Source organism: Aedes aegypti, unplaced genomic scaffold (assembly GCF_002204515.2).
Source record: "Aedes aegypti strain LVP_AGWG unplaced genomic scaffold, AaegL5.0 Primary Assembly AGWG_AaegL5_hic_scaff_649_PBJ_arrow, whole genome shotgun sequence".
Taxonomy (NCBI): domain Eukaryota; kingdom Metazoa; phylum Arthropoda; class Insecta; order Diptera; family Culicidae; genus Aedes; species Aedes aegypti.
Genome location: NW_018736330.1, coordinates 28,495 through 52,765, shown reverse-complemented (window position 1 = coordinate 52,765; position 24,271 = coordinate 28,495). Strand labels below are relative to the sequence as shown.

The 24,271-nt window shown below is 49.1% G+C and overlaps 1 protein-coding gene across 1 annotated transcript; it reads right to left on the bottom strand.

The window, feature by feature from the left end:
* Positions 1–21,458: 21,458 nt before the first annotated feature.
* Positions 21,459–23,802, bottom strand: LOC110681274 (cadherin-related tumor suppressor-like). The gene is made up of 2 exons (XM_021857042.1): positions 21,897–23,802; positions 21,459–21,831 (listed from the first exon to the last, which is right to left on the bottom strand). The coding sequence occupies exons 1-2, from the start codon at positions 23,660–23,662 to the stop codon at positions 21,459–21,461; spliced, it is 2,139 nt and encodes a 712-aa protein (XP_021712734.1). The 5' UTR covers positions 23,663–23,802.
* Positions 23,803–24,271: the final 469 nt, after the last annotated feature.

The window sequence follows — 24,271 nt, the reverse complement described above, 5'->3', positions numbered from 1 at the left end:
GGCCTAGCGTCACCCTTCCGAGCGCCACTCACGGATTGCAATACAATCGAATTGGCCCGACGTCGTGAATGTTGTTGGTACTATAGAGATACAGTACACCGCAGAACTACTCACGACTCATCCACAACACACCAACAAACGCACCGCCCAAGCCCCAGCGCAGCCGCACCAAATCAGACGCAACATTCAACGCCCACTGAACGGACAACCTTTCGAAGCATCGGCGACGACTAGCCAAGAGCACAGCATCATCCCACGTAACCCCGAGCTTCTCTACGATTGGATAACAAAAATTCCGCGACAGACACGAAGCGACAAACTAGCCCCGCACAGACGACCCAAGCAGACAGACTGGCACGATTCAGATGTATCACTGCCTCGACCACGTAAGCGACAACCATAAAGCTACAACTGCCGTCTCTCCCCACACTCCTCTTCCCGTCACACATCCCACCCACCATCCGCGTCTTGAACCCCCGTGTCAACAAGGCTGGTCGAGGCCTTCAATATAGTTCAACTCAATACCATAGACTCATGGCCCCCGTTCCCACCTGGTTTTACTTTCAACTGTAACCTTTGCCAACATTACATGTAAAGTGCGAAAGTGAGTCGCCTACACCAACAAAACTGAACTTTAATCTCGGACAACGACTTCACAATGTCATAAGATAGTTCGGAAGCGTATCCCCCGCAGATCGGAAAACAAGCACTGTTCATACCGCAAACACTACTACCTCGCCACCGGCCAACCCTTCACACGGATATTACATCTCGGCATCCCGTACGCCGCGCAGCAACCGCACTCACCTAATATCACGCCAACCACTACCACCACTCGCCAGACGCGTAATCATATTCATGATCACCTAATGTCTACCCCCCTCAGTCATCGCTCGCCTGGAGCGCGAGCCGCGTCAGAAGACCCTCAATACGGAACACAACGACTGTCGCTCACGTAACCCATATACACAAGTTATACAACACTCCATTTGCGGCCGCTCACACCCCCTCTCACAGCACCTTCTTCCGACAAGGCCAGATTACCATTCCAAGCCCATTCCTTGAACCACTGCCAGCTGTCCTGATCATCTATAGTTAAGAGTGCCAGATCGCGCTCCAAGACCATGTGGCCAATTCAAAACCTGTTCGGAACACTAATTACCAATCGCATGAGGTATCTGCCAGGGGCGAAGGGGCCGCATTTATGGAGGCCAGGCGAACCGGGAGCCTATCCGGCAACCGTTCAGAATAGCAATTAAACCTCAAGAAGTGCCTATGCACGGCCTGCCTGTTGTGTTCGACCAACACTAGTTTGCCACGAACTGACAGCGTGAAGTGCCGGGCCTCAAAGTGGTCGCATGATATATATAAGAACCAAAACACTCACGATGGTACCAGAAACAACACACTGAAAAAACCCTATCTTATCGGTAATAAAAGCCTTTTGTCCATCCGTCTGTCGCAACTACGCCATCTGGGCGTTCTACTACTATATAATTCTGTATGGCAATGGCCCCCGGGGCCCTTACATAATCCTCAGACAAAAACAACACATCCATCATAGCGTCCTTGAAACCTCCGTTCAAGGATCAATGGCTTTTTGGGAACGCACAATCACCTATGCAGGGAATCTACACGGAACTACGGAATCTAATTTTGCGACCATTTTTGGAAATAAACCCAATACTGTAAATATTTTACCTATAGCTCAACACACATATTCAATCATTGCAGAATTTTAATTAACTATTTAACGCGAAAAAAAGTATCAGAAAGATTCCGAAAAAGGTTTGGCATAAACAACGTGACTCCACAGCTGTCCACTCCTTCTTAGCCGCCCACAAACAACCTGACATCATCTTCCACCGATTTATACTAACATGGAACTTTTCCCACTTACAACCGCGAAAGCCTTTCTGCAACATCCAAGTAACTAGACTAACGCAGTGCTCGAAGCAATTCATAGTACTACTGCCAGAACTCAAGTATAGCGGAACGCCTAACAGCTTCAATATACATTAAAAACTTATATCTTCGTGACCCAAAATTATGTCTAGCTCGATCGATCTTATCAACGCCTGGTAGGGCGACTTAAGTGCCCTATAGCAACACGCCCCATACTAGGACCTTTACAGCAAAGCATCCTAAAAACACACCTAGAAACCTAGATCACAAATGCACATCCAATCGCCCCGGCCTAACCCACGACAAGACCCCAAACCCCCACATCGATTAACCCTCGCCACCAATAAAACAGATCAACGCAACAGTCACAACAGCAGAACCATAATCAAAATTGTCACCCCTACAACACTGCAAACCAGAAGAGCACTAACGAACTCCCGACCAGACACTTCTTTCTTCCCCTCTTTTATGGCTGTCTAATTTGCTTCTTACTCTTTCTCTTCCTTTATACTCATACGACCTTACGAGACAGCTATCCTTAGCTGCCTCGACTACACCACTACACTAAAGCACATCTCTGATCACTGATATGGATTTTCATCGATGTTTTTCTAGCGGCACCATTTCCCGCACCCCACCGGGGGTATGACCCGGGTTACCACCTTCTCCCAAAGACTATCATGACACTTTAATATCCGAAGAATTCATTCGAGCCATATTTACTGTTGGAATTCTCACAAAATAACATTCACAAAGACCTCAACCAGACACCCGCCAGATTAACTCATAAAACTTCATACCCGAGAATATTACGCGTCCAAAAGATTCCTTCATCTAAGATCTTTATCCAACTTCTACGGGCAAGGCTATTCCTTCCTTTTATTGTCGATCCATAGGTGATTCTCTCCGTCGCTTTCCTTAGCCCCCTGGTAGAAAGTTCGGCCTTGCGAAGGAATTAGTGATGGGATACAACTATTATTGGGGCAAAGGCACCATTCTAGTATCGTCTCTTAGGACAACACCACTCGGCGAACAGTAGATCACTCGAACACAGCGGACATAATGGCCCAGCCAGGTGAAGCAATGAAGTGTTCAAAGCGCTTGCTCTAGAATAGAAGAGACCTTCTGCGAATGAATCCTTGCAAAATCAACACGGCATAACAAATTTCTCGGGAGCAGTACTAACATCTTCCGGCTATCGATACATCTCGTACTGCCAGCTCACCATGCCGATCAGTATTTACCAAATGGCATACTTCCTGAAAAAATCACGAACAATACAACAAACCACACCTATGCCAAAACACCATGGATATTCTATTGAAGTTAGTTCCACTCATTACTACCGCTGTAGAGAGGCACAATTCCTTTGCAGCAACACCTCACACGCACACCAGCCCAAGAGCCAGCAAACGAATTTCCTGCAATCACCGATCCAACCTGCCAACATCTTAAAAGCACATGAGGGGAACCACAAATAGCAACCCTCGTACCACAGACCGCGAGCTTATATTAGACAATCTAACCACAAAGCGATATTTCAACATCATACAAACCACCGAAACACGGCTCCATATCCGCTTCCTACTTCATCTAAGCATACGCAAACCATAACCAGCTCACGAGAACCTCACCCTCCAAACCACAATAAATAAGTACCGCTGGAAACAACGTTTTAATTCAGCCAGCTGACAATATGCTCGTTGCAGGAGAGGTGCTTTGGTTCACTAATCATTATTCCGATGAAAATGTTTGCTGTTGGGCACACCATCTCCTAGACACAAGACCACGCACCCTACCTGCCATATTCTCTCACCAACCCCCACTGTCTAAATTACTCTGTATAAAGGTACCCTTCTCACAACACACAGAACACCACTCTACGTGAACTATTAACATGCAGCACCTTAATAAACCCATCCTCAGCCAACCCTAATTTGGAGCAATATCACCCCCCATTCAGGCATAAAAAAGACGGATACCGGCCTAAATGACCGCACTAAGGCAATTAAGGCGTTAACGTCACGTAGGCCCACATCCGTTTCTGTTCGACCATAAGATCACAGGCCCAGCCCCTCTACGCCTAACACACCACTTACAAGAGCAATACATGGAGCTCTTCGAGTGGTACACCTAAGTGAGACCGATTTCTGGCATAAAATCAGTTTGCGCTCTCGTGCCATCTTCTAAAACTCTTCTCATATCGAACTTGTCCTCGGCTCCTCCCTTTCTACCACCGAATTCCACCATTACACCCTCCGTTGACATGATTGCATATACGTTGATGAACAAAAAGCTCTCACCGGATCGGACGCTGGCTCCCTGATTGGTTGCCGTGGATAAATTGGTCTACTCCCTCCCCCGTCACCGCCCCTGGGTGTTAGGAAATTTGACAATGAACTTCGCACATTTATCGAGCTATGGGAAGCAACATATGTTATCCATGACTTCCTTCTCATTTTTAAGTCCCTCAGTCAACCTTCATGTAGCTATTTACGAGGAATAGAATGTGCTCATGAAGTGTACTTCTATTGTTTAGAGATGTTTGCCGTTGCACGTGAGTACCGAGTGAATGAAACACTTTTTTTGATCCTCAAGTTCCTCACACCATTTGCGTTAATTTCTCAACAACGGTACACTCTGTCCACTGTCGCACCTTTTCGAGTATCTACTCTTCCTCTTTTGGCACGTTACCGTCCGCCTCGACCCCTGACAGCGCCTGCTAACTCAGCACCTTAGCCATCACTTTCTTCACACCACTGACACTCGCCACTTCCAACAGTCATATTAACCGCGACAGAGTCCAACACCATCTACCTAATGCACACCATCACCATGACCATTTTTGACCCAAGCTCGCCATCACCTATACAGACACATCGTCACGGCACACGCCCCGCAAATGATCTACCTACATACCGCCCTAAGGAGTCCAGAGTAAAAGATCTGTCCAACCGAAGCATCTCTCAGACTCGACCGGAATGGGATTCAGTACCCCCACACACCACCCTCCCGTTCCGGCAATGCCACGGATATCTAGCTGGCCGCGTTGTACCCTCGGCATCTGGGGCCACCGCTACTTCAGAGAGCGGACCCTTATCAATGCAAATGATTAACTTCAACAACGATAACTGATTTAAGATAGGGACGCCAAATCAAAAGCATACCATTCCCCGACAACGACCATACTGCTCCACTTCAAATTGCCGCATTGATGAACAACCCATTCCATCGCCCTCTTCAGCCAACAACTTTTTCGATGATTCTTACAACAATATTTGATAGCCACAACTCTGCCGAAACACACCTTGAAAATATCTTTGACATTCGCCTCGATTTGAACAGTAATCTTTGACTTTCAAAAAGCTCAATCCATCTCACAGCTTCAAGCTCAGAATCAACCATGAGCATTAGCCTATCTAGACATTTCAGCATCGAGCTGCGTACCCACAACACCGACTCTGCATTTTGTTTATGGAAATATTATCACCATCTACAATTCCAATACACACTATTCGAACATGGACGATCCCCCCCAGCAACAGAATGCCACCAAAACAGAGTAATTATCAACGACAAGGTCTCATACAGCTCGTCATAAGCAATATGACCGTGTATAAGCCAGCTTAGCGTACCTAGCTAGGGGACGCGGTGCGCGTGCGGTGCCGGTACCGCACCGGGCCCCAAGTTCATAGGGCCACCTAACACTTGCTCAGCTCAACCCGAACTACCACTTCAAATCTCATTGATCAATTGCACTTTCTTATAAACGCCTACCCACACGCTAACAAGAACACAACTACACCAAGCTTCAGGCATTTAGAAAGTGGTTGACCCGAGCACGGGGCCCAAAACCACCACCAACGAACACGAAACCGTAACCCAGAACAGAACGAATCCCCAATCATGCTCAAAGAAGGGCCATGATCAACTGGCTGATAGTTCGATTAGCACGTAGACCATTGCACTATATACTTATTCAAAATTCATTTCTCATAATAAACTGGTCTTAGACACGATTTGTAATTTAGACGAAACCTACCTAATAGTTGCGGGCCCCTATGATGCTGCATCTGGAACTGATTTGGAGGGCAGATCCTTCAAACTTACAGTGATTATCAATTACAGTGAATTTCATCACCCTCTGGAAAAAAATCATTAGCCCCGACTTTCTCTTCACCTGCCATGCTGGAATTAACTGATTAGCCGTGTCGTGACAGAAGAACTTTTCCTTCTTTTTGACATTCTCCTCCTTAAACAACCACAGTAGTTTCAACAAATGTTTAAGACTGATACTTACTCTAAAACTAGCCCGGATTCCCTTTCCTGTCAATACTAGTTCGACAACAAACAAAAAAAGGACAAATCCTGCTGACCATCTTTCTCGGGACCCATCGGTTCTCTCAACTAACACTTACAACGCAATGGTTAGTAAATCTCCATATTTACGATATTAGTCCCTACTACTAGGTCCTTAAAGTTCTCTGATTTAAAGGCCAAAAATTGTCTTTGAAGATATTTATTTTTATAAATTCTGTTGCCAGTGAATCTTGCTTCAAAGAGAGTTTAAAGACGATACTTCCGAGAATAGTCACCCCGGATTTTTTTCAAAGGATTATCCAGAGACATTTTATTTAAATAACTCCGACGAAAGAGTTAGACAGTTTTCTATTGATTTATGCAAAAGATTCTCTTCACGGCTTACTCCTACAGTATGCCCCCTCGGAAAGACTCTATTGCATTCCACACCATAGTTCTCTTCAAAAAAATCTTCCATGGCTTTATTCAGGGACAATGGTATCTACTGAGGCATATTTTCAACTGTAATTCAAGCTCCAGCTGAAATCCACTACAATGCTTTTCTTAGCACTAATCAAAAATCTCCCAGATTCGTAACCGTATCAGAAGATCTCCAAAAGATTCCAAAGCTATATCCTCATACGAAAAAAAATTTTACAGTTCTTAAAGAGAATTATTTTTGGGATGTTTTGCCCGGAAACCTACGAGTTTACCGATTATGCTCAGTTCCTCCCAGTACCTATCCTTTTCAGCGCAACTGTATGCGATTCCTCCCAACGCAGTCTACATTTTACCTAGAGTGCTTTCTTTAAATTCCTCCCAGTTTCAATTAATCTCAACGAGATATACTCTAAATCGCTCTTCCAGAATTTCTGCTACAATTTAGTGACTGGGGATCCTTATGCGAGCTCTCTTCATAAATTTATCTAAAGCTCCTTCTCCACATTTCATGGCGAACCCCACACCCAACATCACGGAATCCGCAGATTCATACCAAACAAATTTTATAGACTTCGATAATATTTTTAAAGTTAAAATCTTCCATGGCTTCTTCAACAAGTTACATGGCTGAGATCACACTACCTAGCTAAAAATACACAAGTACAATTCCCTCAGTAATGACAATCTCTTAGGCAAACTCCACTACGAAATCTTCGAGGCTTCCTCAAACTGGGCCTCAAGAGCTTCTTTTAGACAGTTATTGTGGCCGAGCTTTCAAGCAGAGGCAGTTACATATTCAAACTTAAATCGAAGATTTCCACGTCAGAACTGTTACTTGAAATCTTCCTTCTCTGAAATATTCCGGATCATTTTGAAAACTTCTGAGAAAATGAACGCGATAGCGAAAATTCTCTGAAACATCCTTAAGGCCATATCTACGACTATAATTTCCTCGACATAAATTCCTGACAGATATTATCTCCGTACGCACAATCGAGCTGTGAGCGCATGTTCTTTGCGGCATTAGAAATCTGAACCGATACATTTGTGAAAGAAATTCTCTAGCCCAAAATCCCTGGAGGATCAACCTACCTACCTAAAGTTCAATCCCAGACAGATAGTTGCCAAAATCTGATGACAATCAGATAGTTTTATCGAAAATGGTTGGGTTAACAATCATCTTAGAGATAATTATGCGGATTTGCGCAATCTCATGATTTCTTGACAAAAATCTCCAACAGGAATCTTTGACGTCATGATGAATCTCTAGGTACACTTCTCATGGTTCCCCTTAGAAGACATTTTCTACGTCAGGTTGGTTATTTATTTTTAAGCAAAGATCATTGGCAGTGATTTATAGATATTTAAAAGGATTTCTTTCACGGAAATTTTTAAAAATCAGATCCCACTCAAAAACCCTTGAGAAAATTTTTCAAACTTTCTTACGAATACCTTATTTCAGCTGCTAACAGGGGTGTGCAATCTACTGCAGTTTACAGATACACAACGATAGAAGAAAAACATTGGTTGATTTCTTTCTGTGATTAAAAAAAACAATCCTTACCTCAAATGGATCATGACGAGTCCCTCTAAGTCATTAAAATCAGCATACATGAATGAAATTTAGTCTTATTCGAAATTTAAGAGAAACACAACCTTGTTCCTTGTGTGTGAGTGTGTGTGTGCTGCATCTTAACGGACGATTCCCCTCTCAGCAATGATTATAAGCCTGGATATTTCAGACTTTTTGGGTCCATGCGATTGCACAAGTTAATCTATAACTGTCCTTGTGCTTTTACTGTTGATTGTCTTCACATCATTACTCCCAAACGAATCTCCTCAAAGTGAGTTCTCGTTTGTCGTGAGTACTTTTAAGAATGTATCACTAGCGAATTTAGTTTGGATACCTCTTGTCAAGAATTCAATTTCGACGCACGTCTCATTCTGGGCGCAGATACACCCATTTCACGCAAATTTTTCCCGGATACGCTTCGATCAGGAATCATGCTCAAAGACCGTTTGGAAGACATTTTCAACTCGACAGTCTCGTGTTCTCAAGGAAACAATCCTCTAATTTTATTCATTGATTCTCCCTAGGAGCTGTCTCTCTCAATCACGAGGCAGGTCTCGCCAAACTACCAAAACATTTAGAAATTACCTTTTAGGTTTCTTTGTATTTCTCGGAATGCTGCAGATTGTTGTTGGCGAATTTTTAGGTAAAACGTCCGGCATGGATATATATCTAGAAGATTTTTTTTCTGTGAGTTGTGACGCTAAGTACTGCCTTGAATGAATGTTCTACGAGGATCTCTCGACAAAATACTCCTGTAGATCTTGATAGAGAGTGTGCTGGTCTGGAGAAGTTCGTCGTGATAATGGCTGTGAGGGAAATGCGGATCGTGTGTGTGTATGTCGCTAACAAGGCTTTTGAAAAAACAGTCGGACGAGACCTCTCTGCGTGGAGGAATGGTCAAGGTGATCGAATAATTAGGAAAACCTGATCGTAGAAGGGGGAGTAAAACCTGATGACGGACACCTTTGCAATAACAGGTCATGAAACTTATCCTATGGAGTTCTGCGAAAACATTTTTGATCGGCTCTACCATTACGATTACTACGCCCAAGGTGAGACCGAGCTCTATTGATAACACTTGCATCGACGAGAACTTTCGTGTCAGGAAATTTCTTCTGCACGGACTTACTGAGGAATGCTCCAGAGTCAAATTGCGTAGAACAAGTTACACTCACCAATGATTTCAATCGCAATAAACACGCCTAACAGGCAAGCGCAGATATTGAACAATTATTCCATAGACAAAACAATTCCGGCCGTTAGTCGAATACTAAGTGGAATATGTACACATTCGTGGAAATGATTCTACGAATTATATCCTCAATGTAGTGTGGTCTAAATTCTCATTCACGATAATACTTGGAAAAATCGATGACATTAATCCAGGTGGGGAAACACATTAGAAGGTGAAATTCTTGGGACACAATTCTACCTACATCATTTTGTCAGAGATAATCCCTATGTGCAGAAATACTGCGATAGGCTATAATACCTTTTGCAGTGCTCAGCGATTCTATTCTTGCTCATGTTGTGAAGGTAACTTTATCACTTGAATACCCATATCGAAACATTGGCTCGCCCTCACACGCGGTCAGCCCCTCCTCCTGGAACAGTACACTTAAAAGAGATCTTGCGTTGATTTCTCCAAGAAACTTGTAGACTCAGCTCGAAAACACATATAATTTTGTAAACCACATATTTCAGAATGCTTTTCACACCAGGGTTACCATAGTGCTCGCACACCTATGACCCACGACCCACCAGCTCTAAATAGGAACTTTACTGCTGTCGATTATCAACTTCGCCTCTAATTTAAGTAGAATTAGAAGTTCAGTAAAAAAGCTAAGACATCACAGGATGCAATTATTCTGAGCATGTCTTTATGGTGGATTAAATGAAATCTTTGAAAAAAAAACAAGGCTGAACATCTTAGTAACTTCTTCGACCAGCGGTCGCCTGCCGGAAAATTTTACTTAATAGAAAAATTATGTCGTGTCACAAAGGACAAATATCTACTTGTGGTTACTAGATCATAGAATAATTCCTCGCTGTGTATGAACCGAACCCTCGCTGGAATTCCAGTTTTTCTACGTTGATAGATAATTCCACTTTCGATAATTTCCAGGTTTTCCACGGTAGTAGACACGCTGGTTGTAACTAGCTCATGCCTTTCCTAGCACTTACTTGACGCCACGCTAAATCCTTTTCACTTCCTTTTCAGTAATCACTAGACGGTCACCCACCAGTCCTCTGTTCGAGATAATTTTCAGAGAACCAATGTGTTTCTGAACAAGACATTAAAAAAGAAGAACTGTAGGCTCATGTAATTTACACAGGTTGCCACTCAAATACTACAAACATCTGTATCAATCATCCGCGGCGTTATACCACCATAAGGATTCCATAACTTTAGTCTCTTAATCTTCACAAGCTATTTGTCTTCAAGTGTTTAGCGTTCCTATATGTTAAGCGGTGTTAATAGTTTGAGGCCGTAGCGTGTCGCGCCCACCCTCCGCCCTCCCTCCCCCCCCGCGGGCCCTCGGCCCCCCACCCACCTCAGCCCCCCCCATATGCCCCCCACCCCCACGCCCCACCCCCCTACCGCAGCAGAACCCCCGACCCGCCCCTCGCAACAACTCGCACCCCCGCCCCCCCACCACCCCCCTCCCCCCCGCCCCCCGCTCCTTTCCCCATCCCCTACGCCTCGCCCCCGCCGCCCCCCCCCCCCGCCCCCCGCGCCCCCTCCCCCGCCACCCCCCGCCACCCCACCGACTCCCTTCTCACCCCACCCCCCACCCTCCCCAGACCCCCCGGCCAGCTCTCCCCACCTGGCGACCCCGCCCACCACTCACCTCGCCCGCCGCGTTCTCCCCTCTCCCCCTTCCCCTTCACCCCCCCCCGCCCGCCTCACCCCCCCCGGCCCCGGCGCCTATCCCCGCCGCCTCCCGCCCCCACCCGATCCCAGCCTCCGCCTCCCTACCCCCCTATCCCCCCCCCAACACCTCCTCCCTTCCCGCCCACGCACGCCCTTGCCCCAGCCCACCCCACGCCCACCCGCCCCGACCACACCCGCCCACCGCCACCCACTACGAACCTCATATCTACTCCCCCACTCCACCCGCCGTGCGCCCCCGGCCCGCGTCACCGCACCGCCGCGCTCTCTCCCCCACCAGCCCGTCCACCCCCCCCCCTCGCGCCTTAACCACCCCGCCATCTTCCTCCGACACCACAGTCAACAACACCCAACCCGCAAGCACCGCAGCCCCCGTCCCCCCCCCCATCCGATCCCCCCCCCGCCACCCCGCCCACATCCCCCCACCACCCCTACCCCCCCCCCACCCACCTAGCCCGCCCACACCCAGCCACCGTCCTCCCTCACCGCCCCACCCTCTCCAACCCAGCTCCCCCCGCCACCCACTCTCAGCCCCCGCCCCTCCCTCTCGCCTTCCTCTCCCGCCTCCGCCCGGGAGCTCACGCCTGCATCATCACCACCCCGTCACCTACACACCCCCCCCCCCACCGACCCCCCTTCCTCCCCCCGCCCCCCCCCCCCCGCCCCCGCCCCCCACCCGCCCCCCCCCCCCCCCCCCCGCCCCCCCCCGCCTCCCAACAAACAACCGACCGCCGCGCTCGCTCCTCCGGCCCTCCGCAGGCCCGGCCCCGCCCCACCCCTCACCCCCTCGCCCCGCCGGCCCCCCTCCACCCCCTTCACCGCCCCACCCCCCTCCCTCCACCCCACCACAGACCCACCGTCAACCCCACACACGCACCACACAGACCGCCCCGCGCGCCCAACCGCGCCCCCCCACGCCGCGCCGCACACACCCACTGCACAACCCCCGCACCCCGCCGCCTTACCCCGCCCCCACCGCCACAAACGCACCCACCCCCCAACCCACGCCACCACATCCTCCCCACCCCCCCGACGCCTCTCCTGCGCCCCCCGACCGCCTCCTCCCACTCGATCAAACACAACCACCCCACTCGCCCCCAGCACCTCCACACACTATTGCATGTGCGTGCGGGTACGCCGCCACACCCCCACCGCCACCCGCCCACCCGCGAACCCAAACTAAACAACAACCGAAACACCCCGACACCACGACCGCCACCCACCCCCCCCCCCCCGCCCAGCCCACCCCCACCGCACACCAGCCCCCACCCCCAAACCACCACCACCACCCGCTCACCCGCCACCAACCCACACCCACCCACCCATCCCAACACTCACACACACACAACCCACACCCACCCACCACCACCAGAACTCCCCCCCCCCACGTCTCACCAGCCACAACAACTACAACCACCGCCACATACCCTCACGGAAAACACTCACCCACCACCAACACACACCACCATACAACCTCACCCCCAACCCCACCACACCACATCAAAAAAACCCCAACACCAAACCACCCCCCACCACGAGCCAACCCCATACCCCTCACCACCGCCACTCATCCTCCCGCTCCCTCCCCGACACCGCGTACCCCCCTTTGCCCCCACCGCCCCCACCTCCCCACACCGCCCCGCCCCCCTCCCCCCCCGTCCCCACCCCCTCCCCCCCCACCACCCGTCCCAGCCTCCGCCCCCCGCCCACTCCTGAATCCATAGACACTCCGCACCGCCGGCCCCCAAATTCTCAACCCTAGGCTACGCCACTGCGGCTTAACAGGTATACGGAACTAGCCTCGCAATGATTTCAAATAAAGCCGGAAATGTTATGATGGAATGTATTAAGGCAGCACTAATACATTGATATCTTTTGGAAAGCAAGTATTCGTCCTCTGAAAGTACAGCCCTTCCTACAATTATACACAAAAAGAAAGAAATTTGCTGCATTAAAACATTAGCAGCACTACACGTCCAACAATTTCTCGACAACGTAACTGCCGTGAATTCGGTAAGATCTCAGTCCCATTCTGTAAAGTAGGGCATTGAAAATGGGTTGCTGAAGTTTGGTCAATAACTGTTTTCCATACGAACACTTTCAAAACTTTCCAGAGGATGGAATCATGTTGCCAATCTTACTTGCAACAACACGATCTCTCACGAAACGATTAGCCTAACGACACATAACTATCTCCGCACACTCCTAAACCCGATACTCTTATCCGAGAGAACACACACATCACTCATAACATCCATCAAACAATACACACACTTACAATCTTATCGCCTTATCCATGGCAGCGACCCCGTCACTGATGTAGACGAACACTGACACCACTGCCCCGCCCATTACCTTCTTCATTAGTGGCGACACAATAGTTGACTCTTGCGTTCTTTCCTCAATTTAATCCCAATACAACTATACCCACATTACCCTTTTCATTACGTGCAAACTGACACAAAGCAGCCCCACTTACTCCTCTCCTAAGACACACATGACTGCTATGACCAACATGAACAATCCCCCACATTCCATTAACTCTCTGAACGACACCCAATGCCACCTGATCTAGGTACCATACCCTGCTCTTGCACTTCGTCATCTCCACCCATACATCTCAGGCCGAAAACCCACCCCACCACTACCCCTCCGCCCTACATACACGCTATTACAACTGAACATCCAGCCCATCTCCCAGTATAACACCCGAAGAGCAGCATCACAACTCTCCACGCAACCCACCACTCAAGCTCATCATCGCAACATTTCCTCCATATCTTAGGATTCCCCCAGTAATCCCCACCCGGCAATCACACCACAGTTTTAGCCAAACACTAATCAGCACAACAGTGCATCTAATGTCCATTGCCACCCCCCTATCTCTCGACTAAGACATCCTATCCACCCACCACTAACACAGCACGTCTTCACTCTACCCACGCAACACAGCATCGCGCCACACCGCCTCACTATACACCACACACCGACTTTCAAATCTCTTTCTTACGTTCAGCGCGACCCAGGCAAAACTACGATCATGACACCCATAGTCGTCCATAATATGCCCCCTCACAATTCCTCCACCTCGTATGCCAAGCAGGCATCTATCACCTGCATGCACCCACACACAACACCGGTCCTCTATGGTGCCACTCACGTCCGCTCCATTTATGCCCGTACTATCATGCATACATCTATGCCCTACAACGTTTCCTATCACATGTACACCTACTAACCCGTGTGCGAGCCTATTCTAATAGTACGAAGCGCCCCCTCACCCCTAACACCCGTACTCGATGCACCGGGAAATCCTATCAACGAGTCCAGATAGCCCCTCTGCATCATGCACGCACCGCAGCCACCCCACCACCACCCATCTCTCAAGCCTGATAAGGTATCCAACACCTCTTCAACCAAATACCCATAAACCATCTAGAGACCCAGACATAGATATTGTTACAACCATTTAAGCGCCGCCCGACCCTATCCAGTCAGCGACACAGACCCCATACATCATTCCTCTCCGACCACCCATCTCAGCCGCCATTTAGCGGCAACCCATGCAAGCCCCTATCCTCATCCCAATCCCGGCCCCAAGCTCTTTACTCGACCAGATAGCCTTTGATCTGCTGACACGTCCTCACGCCCAGAACCGACCCCTACACCCTCCTCCCCCAAACTTCCAACCTGACTTCAAGGCATCTTGAGGGATACAGACAGTTCACCTTGAAGATAAGTTTGTCACTAAAACGACTACCATACGCGGCTCAAACATTCTCATCAATCCAGATCTCATTGAATTGTTCGACCTAGCCTGTAATCCCGGCTTTGCCGAAGACACCATACCTTCTAATAGGGTAATGATCTATAGCAAAGGATACAAGCCGATGAACCACGGACAATTCTCCAACTCACTGCAGCGCCACCCTAAGCCGGCGCCGGAAACACAATGTAGATTCCTCCAATCACGTTCACCCTTGCGACCAGAAGTCTCCTTCAGGCGACCTGTGACAACAGCCACAACACCACCTCACCACCCCTAAACCTCACACAACCCGCGCCAATCACCCACCCACCACCCCCACCACCCCCAGCCAACTAGATCCACACGTCCAAGCCACTAAGCTCACAGCACCTACCCACCCCAGCCGCGCCTACGCGCCTCTACACACACCTGCCTCGCTCACGTGAGCTCGCCCCACCACCCATTAACCCCACACAACAGTCTAACAGACAGCTATCCAAAGCCAGCCAATACAGGGTTCCACCTACTCCTTAGCCTTCGTTATTGCGACAGGGACCTACTCGGACCACGTATAGGGAGGCACTTGAAAATACGGACAACCATTTTCTCAAATTTACGCACCCCACTTTTTCTTTTTTCCCCAACACCAATCCACATTCAAGATGACGTTAATTTTAGCGTGGGAAATCAAATAACTATACATCTTACCCCATCCTTAGCACCTTACCCGCGACCACCCTTTCTCTTAAACAGAGCACACTGACACAACAACACACAACCTCTGAACCACATGTTTACTCAACCCCGACCGGAAACTGCACCAACGTAGCACCACCAAACAAGCACTAACCTCACAAAACCCACAACCCCAACTACTCCTACCTACAACACCAACCTCCCCCGTCACACCCACACCATCCAACTTTAACATATAGTCCACACCAACTACTCCACAACCACTACTACCGATTGTCCCCCCCACCCCACCCACTCCTCACCATCCTAACCAACCCCGCCCACCCCCACCAACTGCACCCCAAACTCCAGTAACACAACCTAACCTTGCCAGGAACAACCCAAATAGCGCGCACATCTCATGACCGCGACCACCTCACTACTCCACAACTACACGCGAAACACTCCACCATCACACACGCCTAACCTCACCCGCGCACCCGCCCCGACCGCCCACAACTCAACACCATGCCACCCCCAATTCCACAGGGCCATCAACACCAAAACCGCATCCTCAGCCATCCACCTCCGACGACTCTACCGGAAGAAACACCATCGAGTGCTACACGCGACCACAACCACGACACCACCCAACCCAGGTATCGACTGCTACAGACCCCCGCCCACCCGCCCCACCACCCGTCCACACCCTCCAAGCCACACCACACATCACCTCACCTATGCTAACCTTCCTACCATTATTTTATCCTCGCCACCAACATAACAACTTGATCATACTACGTCATCCTAAGTTTGTGGCCATTCTAAATTTCCTCAAGTCTCTCCCGCATCCTCCGCGCCGAACGACCGGCCCAACACAGCAACACAACTACCCGAACCTTCTAACTTAACAAAAGACCCACCAAACCTCGCCCACAACACCCCACCAACCACTTACTCGCTAACTGCCCTTCATATTGACCAAGAATATAAACTGTACTCTGACACACACAACACACAAAAACAAACCCTCATCTCTCCGCCCAACTAAGCTACACCACCGCACCCAACACCACTCATCCACCCCACCACCCCGACCACCACATTCGCCCACCACCCCCATCCCCCCAGCACCCTACTCCCTGTTCCAGACATCAAGCAAGTCTCCACGATCGGACCAAGGACCCACGCCTGTATTTAACCCTTCAACGGCTCGACATCCGCACACTGTCCCAAGCGTCTACTCACCCCACCACACACTGCTCCTCGACCGTTCGCACGCTTCCGTCAGCCATCACAGCTGGGATCATCGTACGCACCGCAAAAACCAATCACATTCGTAACCCCGAATCGAAACCCGCCCCACTTCTATACTTTCTAATTCCTAACATTCTACAATTTCCATGTCTTTAGTCTCAAGCAAAATTCTTTACAGCAATCTCAATCTATCACCGGCTAGAATTCAATATTGCGAACCACCATCACAAACAAACGTCGAGTTCTGTCTACCCCATACTGCCCCACATACATGCATCTCTCCACACCCCCTTATCTCTGCTTATTTGCCACAGACTAGACAATGAACGACGGTTAGTCCCTGTACGACTACTCCGTTATCTCGTAACTCTGTAATCTCTCACTGCATCCACAATACAATCTCCTCCATGACCCATGTATCTACCTGTTTTACAACGTTTCAACCCGATAGCTAGTACTACTACAGCCTCTAGACTTCACGCAATCACCTTTAACCAAGTATCATTTGGAAGTTCATTCTTTCGAATAATAGTTATTGCTTCAACCTAGATATGTTATCTTACTCCTAGCGACGAAATTTGTTTAAAGAGTGTTCGTTACTCGGAAAAAGCACACGAGTGGCAAGATACGTTTAGCGATGATCTTTCCTTCTTTTCTCTTTTTGTTTAGCTAAAATTGGCCTATTTACAGTTCTAGCAAACGATTCAGCGAACTATACTTATTTGCTTGAGTACAAGCTTCATATGAAAGACCATAGCACTTGATTCCTGTTTTCTAAGTTAAATCGAAACCCCACGCTCGGCCGCTCCCAACTTTTCCAAAAGTCGGAACGATGGGCCCCGAAAAGGGGATCGCATATTAAACTCACAGGCCGTCGGTTGTCATGGTAATAATGCACTTTGGAGGACCTTTTCAGTTTGCCTCTTTACGTACAAACTGTCTTCAGTAGGAACGCGACACATATCTTATACTTTAAGCTTCGCTCGTCTCCTCTACTCCCTACCTACTCTCCTATAATCTCTCCGACGCGATATCTCTCTCCGTTAATGCTGCCTCCATTGTCTACTGGAACTCGAGAGCCAGGGGTCGTACTATCGTACAACAGGGCGATGCCAAAATTACTTACGGCCCCAACTGACGAGTGTAGCAGAACACACACTCCAACGTATGCGCTCCTCCCTACTCCCCCTACGCGTTCTACCCCACCGATCCCTATCAAATTTCATCCCAACCCCCATGTCGGCACCTACCTCACCGGCCACTATGAGTCGCCCAGATTAAAATTCCCACGTATGTCCGCCTCAGTACACGTTCACCTTTAAACTCGTTTGACTATCGCTCGTGCATAAGAGCTTCCAGTCGCCACGACCCCACGCTTCCTGCTTTCGACGGCTTCTCGCCCCCGACCTCTACCAGACTACACAGACCACCATTCCGCAGGCAGCCCGCAGACCAGCGCGGCGCACTCTTCCTGCTTGACAACGACCTGTCGGCGATCAGTTCCAGGCACCCAATTAATCCGCCCCACAACCTCGACATCCGCCCCCCCCTGCAGAAGACCTCTTCCAACAGGTTGCCGGTCCCCAGATCTCAGACATCGGTCACAGTCCCAGACCCACCCGTCGTGGCTGGCATGTAGATGTCTCCGTGCGCCAGTTGCCGCCGGTACATATCCCCCCATTGGCCGCTGGAGTCGGTCATCGTCCGAGACGCCACGAGACCCAGTAACTCCACGCGAACATAACCCATCCGGACGGCCAGACTACGCAGAGGTCCGCAATCCATCGTCGACTGAACCAAAAAGGAACAAGTCAAGGCTAAGGAATAGTACCAGCGCGTCACTCTGCTAATAACTAGAGCCGAATCACCTCCAACTCCGCCATCAACATCGAACACATAAACAAAACTAATAAAACATCATACAACCGTCGAAACACCCCGCCACAAGCAACCAGACATCTACAACGCTGATCATACAGTACACAATACCGACGATTAACTATGAAAAATAGAAACATAATTATAGATAAAAACCCAATATTAGAACTAAGAACTAATTAATAAAATAAGTACGATAAACAATACCAGAATAAACACAAACGAGACCAACGAACAAAACCGCAACACTACAACACACCACATAACAACCACTAAACAACCAGCACTCAATCACACAGAACAGAATAAGCCCAGCACCTACCCGAGGACACCCACCGTGCACAAGCACATAACCCAGCACTCGAGTTGAGTCCCGAAACACTGACCCACTACTGCTGGACCTTAGCATGAAGGACCGAGCTGCACTAAAGCACTCGACCGCGACACGCTTCCAACTAACAGCCAACTGGACACTAACCGGCCTGGATTCCCGCCCAAAAGTCTGACCACCACCAACGAATACCATGAACCCTGCAACGGACTGTCCGCGAGCACGATGACACCAGCTTCGAGCCCAAATCTGCAATCTCCCAGCACCGATTACCTACCGCCCCCATGCCGCGTCCCTTGGAACCACCATTCAGAATTCGACCAGACTCTCCTCGAAGGACATCTGCCTAGCAAGCGCACCCCGAGAGCGCATCGTCTTTCCCCCGGCTGCACTTGGAGCCTGTCCAGACACGTTGACATCGCCGATCACCGCGAACATGTTTGACGGCTGTCGTTCGCTGTTGCTGTGCCCGAGCATCCTTCTCCAACTTCCACAGACGCCTGGCAAAGTCGGTGACGCTCAATAGCCCGAGATGGCACTCCTGTCGAAGCCGGTTTCCCCCTGCAACCACAATCCTTTTTCTTTTTCTTTTTGTTTCCACTTTTTACTCTTCTGGCCTTAAACGGTGAGCGATCATGCCGGTTGCTGAGCGAACTGCGTCATCCCGACCTGAACCCGGTGCAATAGTCGCGTCGCCCATGCATCAGTGGAGGTGCTGCTAGTTTTGATCCGTGTGACGACGGTAGCTATCTCTACAGATCGAGCGCGTACGAGCTCATGGCCACTCTACCGCCACTGCAAGTGGCATGGAAACTCTCTGGGGCCATACGCCACCAGCCGTCAGACCTCGTGCAGACGACACCCAATTGGCCGAGAATGCCTGCGGGTGTATGAGTACCGCACCCGTATCTGCATGCTTGTGAACACATGTGCGCATCGCTCAGGGCTCGACCTCCACACTGCCGAGGGTGCGGAGTTGCCTCAATCCGCACATGTCCACACTTCAACACCCCGATCCCACCCCACCGCACTTACCAATGCATACCTACATCCTATGTCAGTGAAGAACTATATCAATGTCTGATTGGAGCAATCAGAAGCTGCCGTTTTTCCAACAGAATCAGTGCTCAGTGTCGGGATATTACGGAGCCAAGATCTACATCCGGATTTTGTTATCGTGTGGCATGATGTGGACATGAACTTGGGCACCGGTCGGTAGCGAGAGGATGATATCTATCACTCACAAACAGGCGGTGCGGTCTATGCTAACCTACCCTCTCCCGCTCAATTATCATCCCGGACGCTCTTCGGTCATCTGAAGGCTCAGGCTCGTTCTCTAGTAATACTGCTCGGTCTACTTGTATTCTCTTTAGCAGAGCTCATATCTCGGTATGTCCTCAACCAGATGCTATGACCTCCACACTCCATCCGCTCACATCTCGTTCTCACTAATCGACACATTGGTTATATCCCACAACGGACAAATCGTTGACGTGTAGACCTCTTCGATCTCTGTCGCCGTATGACTGCCGACGTACCACAACTGAAGACGCTGCTGAAAAGAGCGACCTCGTTCTGCTTGGAATGGATGGGCGAAAGATGGACCGCCACGGGCCTCCACTTTTCTCCTTGTACTGCATTGCCGACAACGGCTAACACTAAGAAGTGGACCAGCAAGATTGCTATCCAGACCAACACAAATGCAAGAATATGATCACACAGCGTACTCCAATGCTAGTGGGGATCCGTCAACCTGTGCCGCTCCCAATCCAGCTAGCAAACAGCCCGGCAAGACGTTTCCTCGCGGTGAACGTACTTTCCTTGAAATGCTGGCTGATACCGTTGAAGTGGTTGAAAATTTCACTGTGATGGTTAAGTTAGCCAGGACCAGCCTTGGACACGACTCCGTGAGGCATGGCGATCATTTATTTGCAAATAGTTCTCTTCGGACATTTCCCAATGGACAGCAACAGTCAGCAAGGGATCTAGGAGTCCGCTGAACTCCGGTCCGAATCAAGCATCTTCCAATTACGTTTCTCCGCGGACTATACACTCGCAGCTATACGGTTATGAGCATGAAGCGTTTACGTTGTTTGCCAGTTTCCATCGGCGGTATAATTCTCCGAGTGCGATGCGCCGTCTGTTCACACTATGACCTGGGGAGTGGGTAGATATTTACCCATTCTTTCGGGTTCTCATTTGATCGATGTCTGTTTGTGGGTGCATGCGAAAAACAGCTCATCTCGGTCGTTTGTTGGTCAGTTGAACCGATTACTCATGTATCTTCGGAGGATCCTCAGCTGTGGCTGGTACGGCCTATGGCAAACTGGAAAGTGTTTCGTTTTAATCGGAATATGCGTGATTGTCTTCCGCGTTACATCGTAACTCCAGATATTTTTCCCACTGTAGATGTTCTCCAGCAACTGCATTCGTTTGTGCTTTTCAGATATTTCAAACTCTATGAATCCACCATCCGCAATCGAATAGTGCTCCAGAGAATTCGAGCAGTCCGGCGAAAGAATGGTTCACCGCAACGGCACATGGCCGTGTGCCAGCGATCCATGCATTGTCCAAACGGACCGCACAGAGGATGGGCCGGATCATCGGGTAGTCCGAGACTGCATGGTCCTCCATTACTGCTTCGTCTACACGTAGATTCGACGCCAAATGACTTGATGGGAGCGCTCAGATTTAGCGCTCTGCCGTTGATTGAAACACTATGCACGCAACCCACAAGATCATCGGAGTGAACCTGGCCGGGTCGTTCCAAAACGGGATCCGCTGATGCAAGTCCTCCCACCAACAGGGAATGTTTGTTGAAGTTTAGCGTTCTGAAAATGTAAATGTAAGTTAACAATCGAAATCATATCTAACTGCGTATTTCAAATGATCTTACCCAGTGGGACCGGTGTCGTCCGCGTAGCACGTTGAATCTCCAGGTCTACAATCTTCGCAGAAGTCACCGTTTTCTGAGCATTTGGAAACGCTCAGGGACATGACTCGTCCATTCCTCGTCGCCGTGATCTTATGCCACTTTCCGTTGGATATATTATTCCCGCTAGAAGCTCCTTGACCCACAACCAGCGAAGTGATGGCCGTTCGTGCACCTCCGAAAGAGAACACCGCTCGTCCGCTGACGATTTCCATTGCGACAAAGTCTGATCGACCGCCGCTTTGAATGCCGTAATTGTAGATTAAAAGAGCGTCCGGTTTGGTCGTAGCAAAGATCACCGAAATGTCATTTGTAGCCGAGTCCAGCGCAGGAAACGCCATGTACGATAGTTCCTTGAATCCGAAAGTTGACTTTTCGCAATGCCTTCCGTATCGTCCATCTACGCAGCTGCACTTGTAGCCCGGCTTCAAGCTCACACATAATCCACCATGCAGGCATGGATTGGGCCGGCATGAATCGGCAACGGCTTCACACTGATTTCCTCTATAGCCTGGCCGACAAAGGCAGAAAAACGATGACCCATCCGAGCTCTCCCGACATGAACCACCGTTTTTACAGGGACTACTTGAGCAGATATCTCCGCGTTCCAATTGACAGAATTTGCCTTCTCGATTGGGAGGACACGAGCATTGGAAATCGTAGCCCTGTCGTCGGCATTGCCCTCCAGCTTGACATGGATTCGGTGAGCAAGGATCCTGTCGCTTGTCGCATTTCTGGCCCGTGTAACCATCGGAACACTTACATCTGAAGTCGTGTTTCACCAAGGGCGATGTGAAGATCAACGACTGACTGTCCGTGATTTGAACATCCTCGTAGACGTTGATTTTCTCGTAGCAAATGCCACCGTTGTCGCAAGTGTTTGTATCACACGGTATGAAGTCTATTGTGATCTTGGAGCTCTGTAGTAGGAGATTGATCGCGTCCTGCTTCTTACTAAATCGCTCGCTCATGTATTTCTTCGATCGGAATCCCTTGTTGCTGTTCGACACGGCAACTGAAATATCTGTTGCTTTTTCGACATCAAGCAAGCTGTAAACGATCAGTTCATCGGAGTTTTCGATCGAGGATTTGAGAATGTCTATGAAGTTCCTGTAATAGTTAGCCAAGAATCGGCTGCTGGTCATGTTTTCTATTCGAATGGTGATCGAGTTTTCCACAGTGACATTGTCCAATCGAAGGAACTCTACGCTAACGGTGGACACAACATCCGCGTGTCTTCCATCATTCCCGGACACCAGGAAACTATGCCCATTGCTAGGAAGTGACGCCGAGGTTGGCCTGAGTTTACACCCTGAGCTTATGGTGAAAGTTGTTATTGGATTTTTGTTGAGATCACTCAAAATTTTACATCGATAATCTCCTGTTGTGTCTGGATCGTTTGGATGTACGTTGGCAATGTCTCCGTTGATTTGGTTGTTGAACACATAAACCAGAACATGCACAATCCTTGGAGTCGATGGACTATCATTTTGATCCAAAACGTTCACAGTAATTGTATGTTGAGTTCTCATTTTGGGTGAACCATTATCTTCTACTTCAACGAGTAACTCAAGCTGTGGCGTCGTTTCGCGATCAATGCTCCGCGATGTCTTCAGAACTCCGGAATGCTTTTCAAGTGTGACCAGTGATGTATGCCGTCCTCCGACCAAGTTGTAGGTGAAGGGTGCTCCATTTGGTGGTAGATCGGGATCACTCGCTGCAAGCGTCATGATCACTGTGTGTGGAGGTTCATTTTCTAGCACTGTTCCAACAGTGTCCTTAGTATCGAACGTCGGTCCGTTGTCATTGATATCGGTTACGGTAATCTTAACCGTCGTGGTTCCCGTCTGTGGTGGTGATCCTGTATCAATAGCTCAAGAATTAACTTGTGGATTGGTATGGTCTCACGATCAAGCATTCGGATGTTTCAATCTGACCTGTTTGAGGATCAATTTTGAAGGAGTGATCATTGTTACCTCGATGATCGAGTCGAGGTTATTCTGCGTACATCTTTGTCAACGGCTTTTACTGTGATGATTCGCGTTCCAATTGAGCGCCTTCCGAAACATGCGCTCGTAAAATCGAGTAGAATTCCGGTGGTCATTCCCATCCTGAAATGGATATGATAACTGAGCTTCGTCGGTGTCATTGCCTCGTATTCCTCCAAAGTTCTTAGCCAATACCGTAAGCACAAACACGCGATTGTGTTTCGCGATCTAGGTGTCCTTGGAGACCATCACTCCAGTTTTCCGCAAATCCTTTATCGTTACTCGATCTACCAACAAGTAGTACACCTTTCCGTTTCTCCAGCGTCTTTGTCCGTAGCCTGAATGATGCCC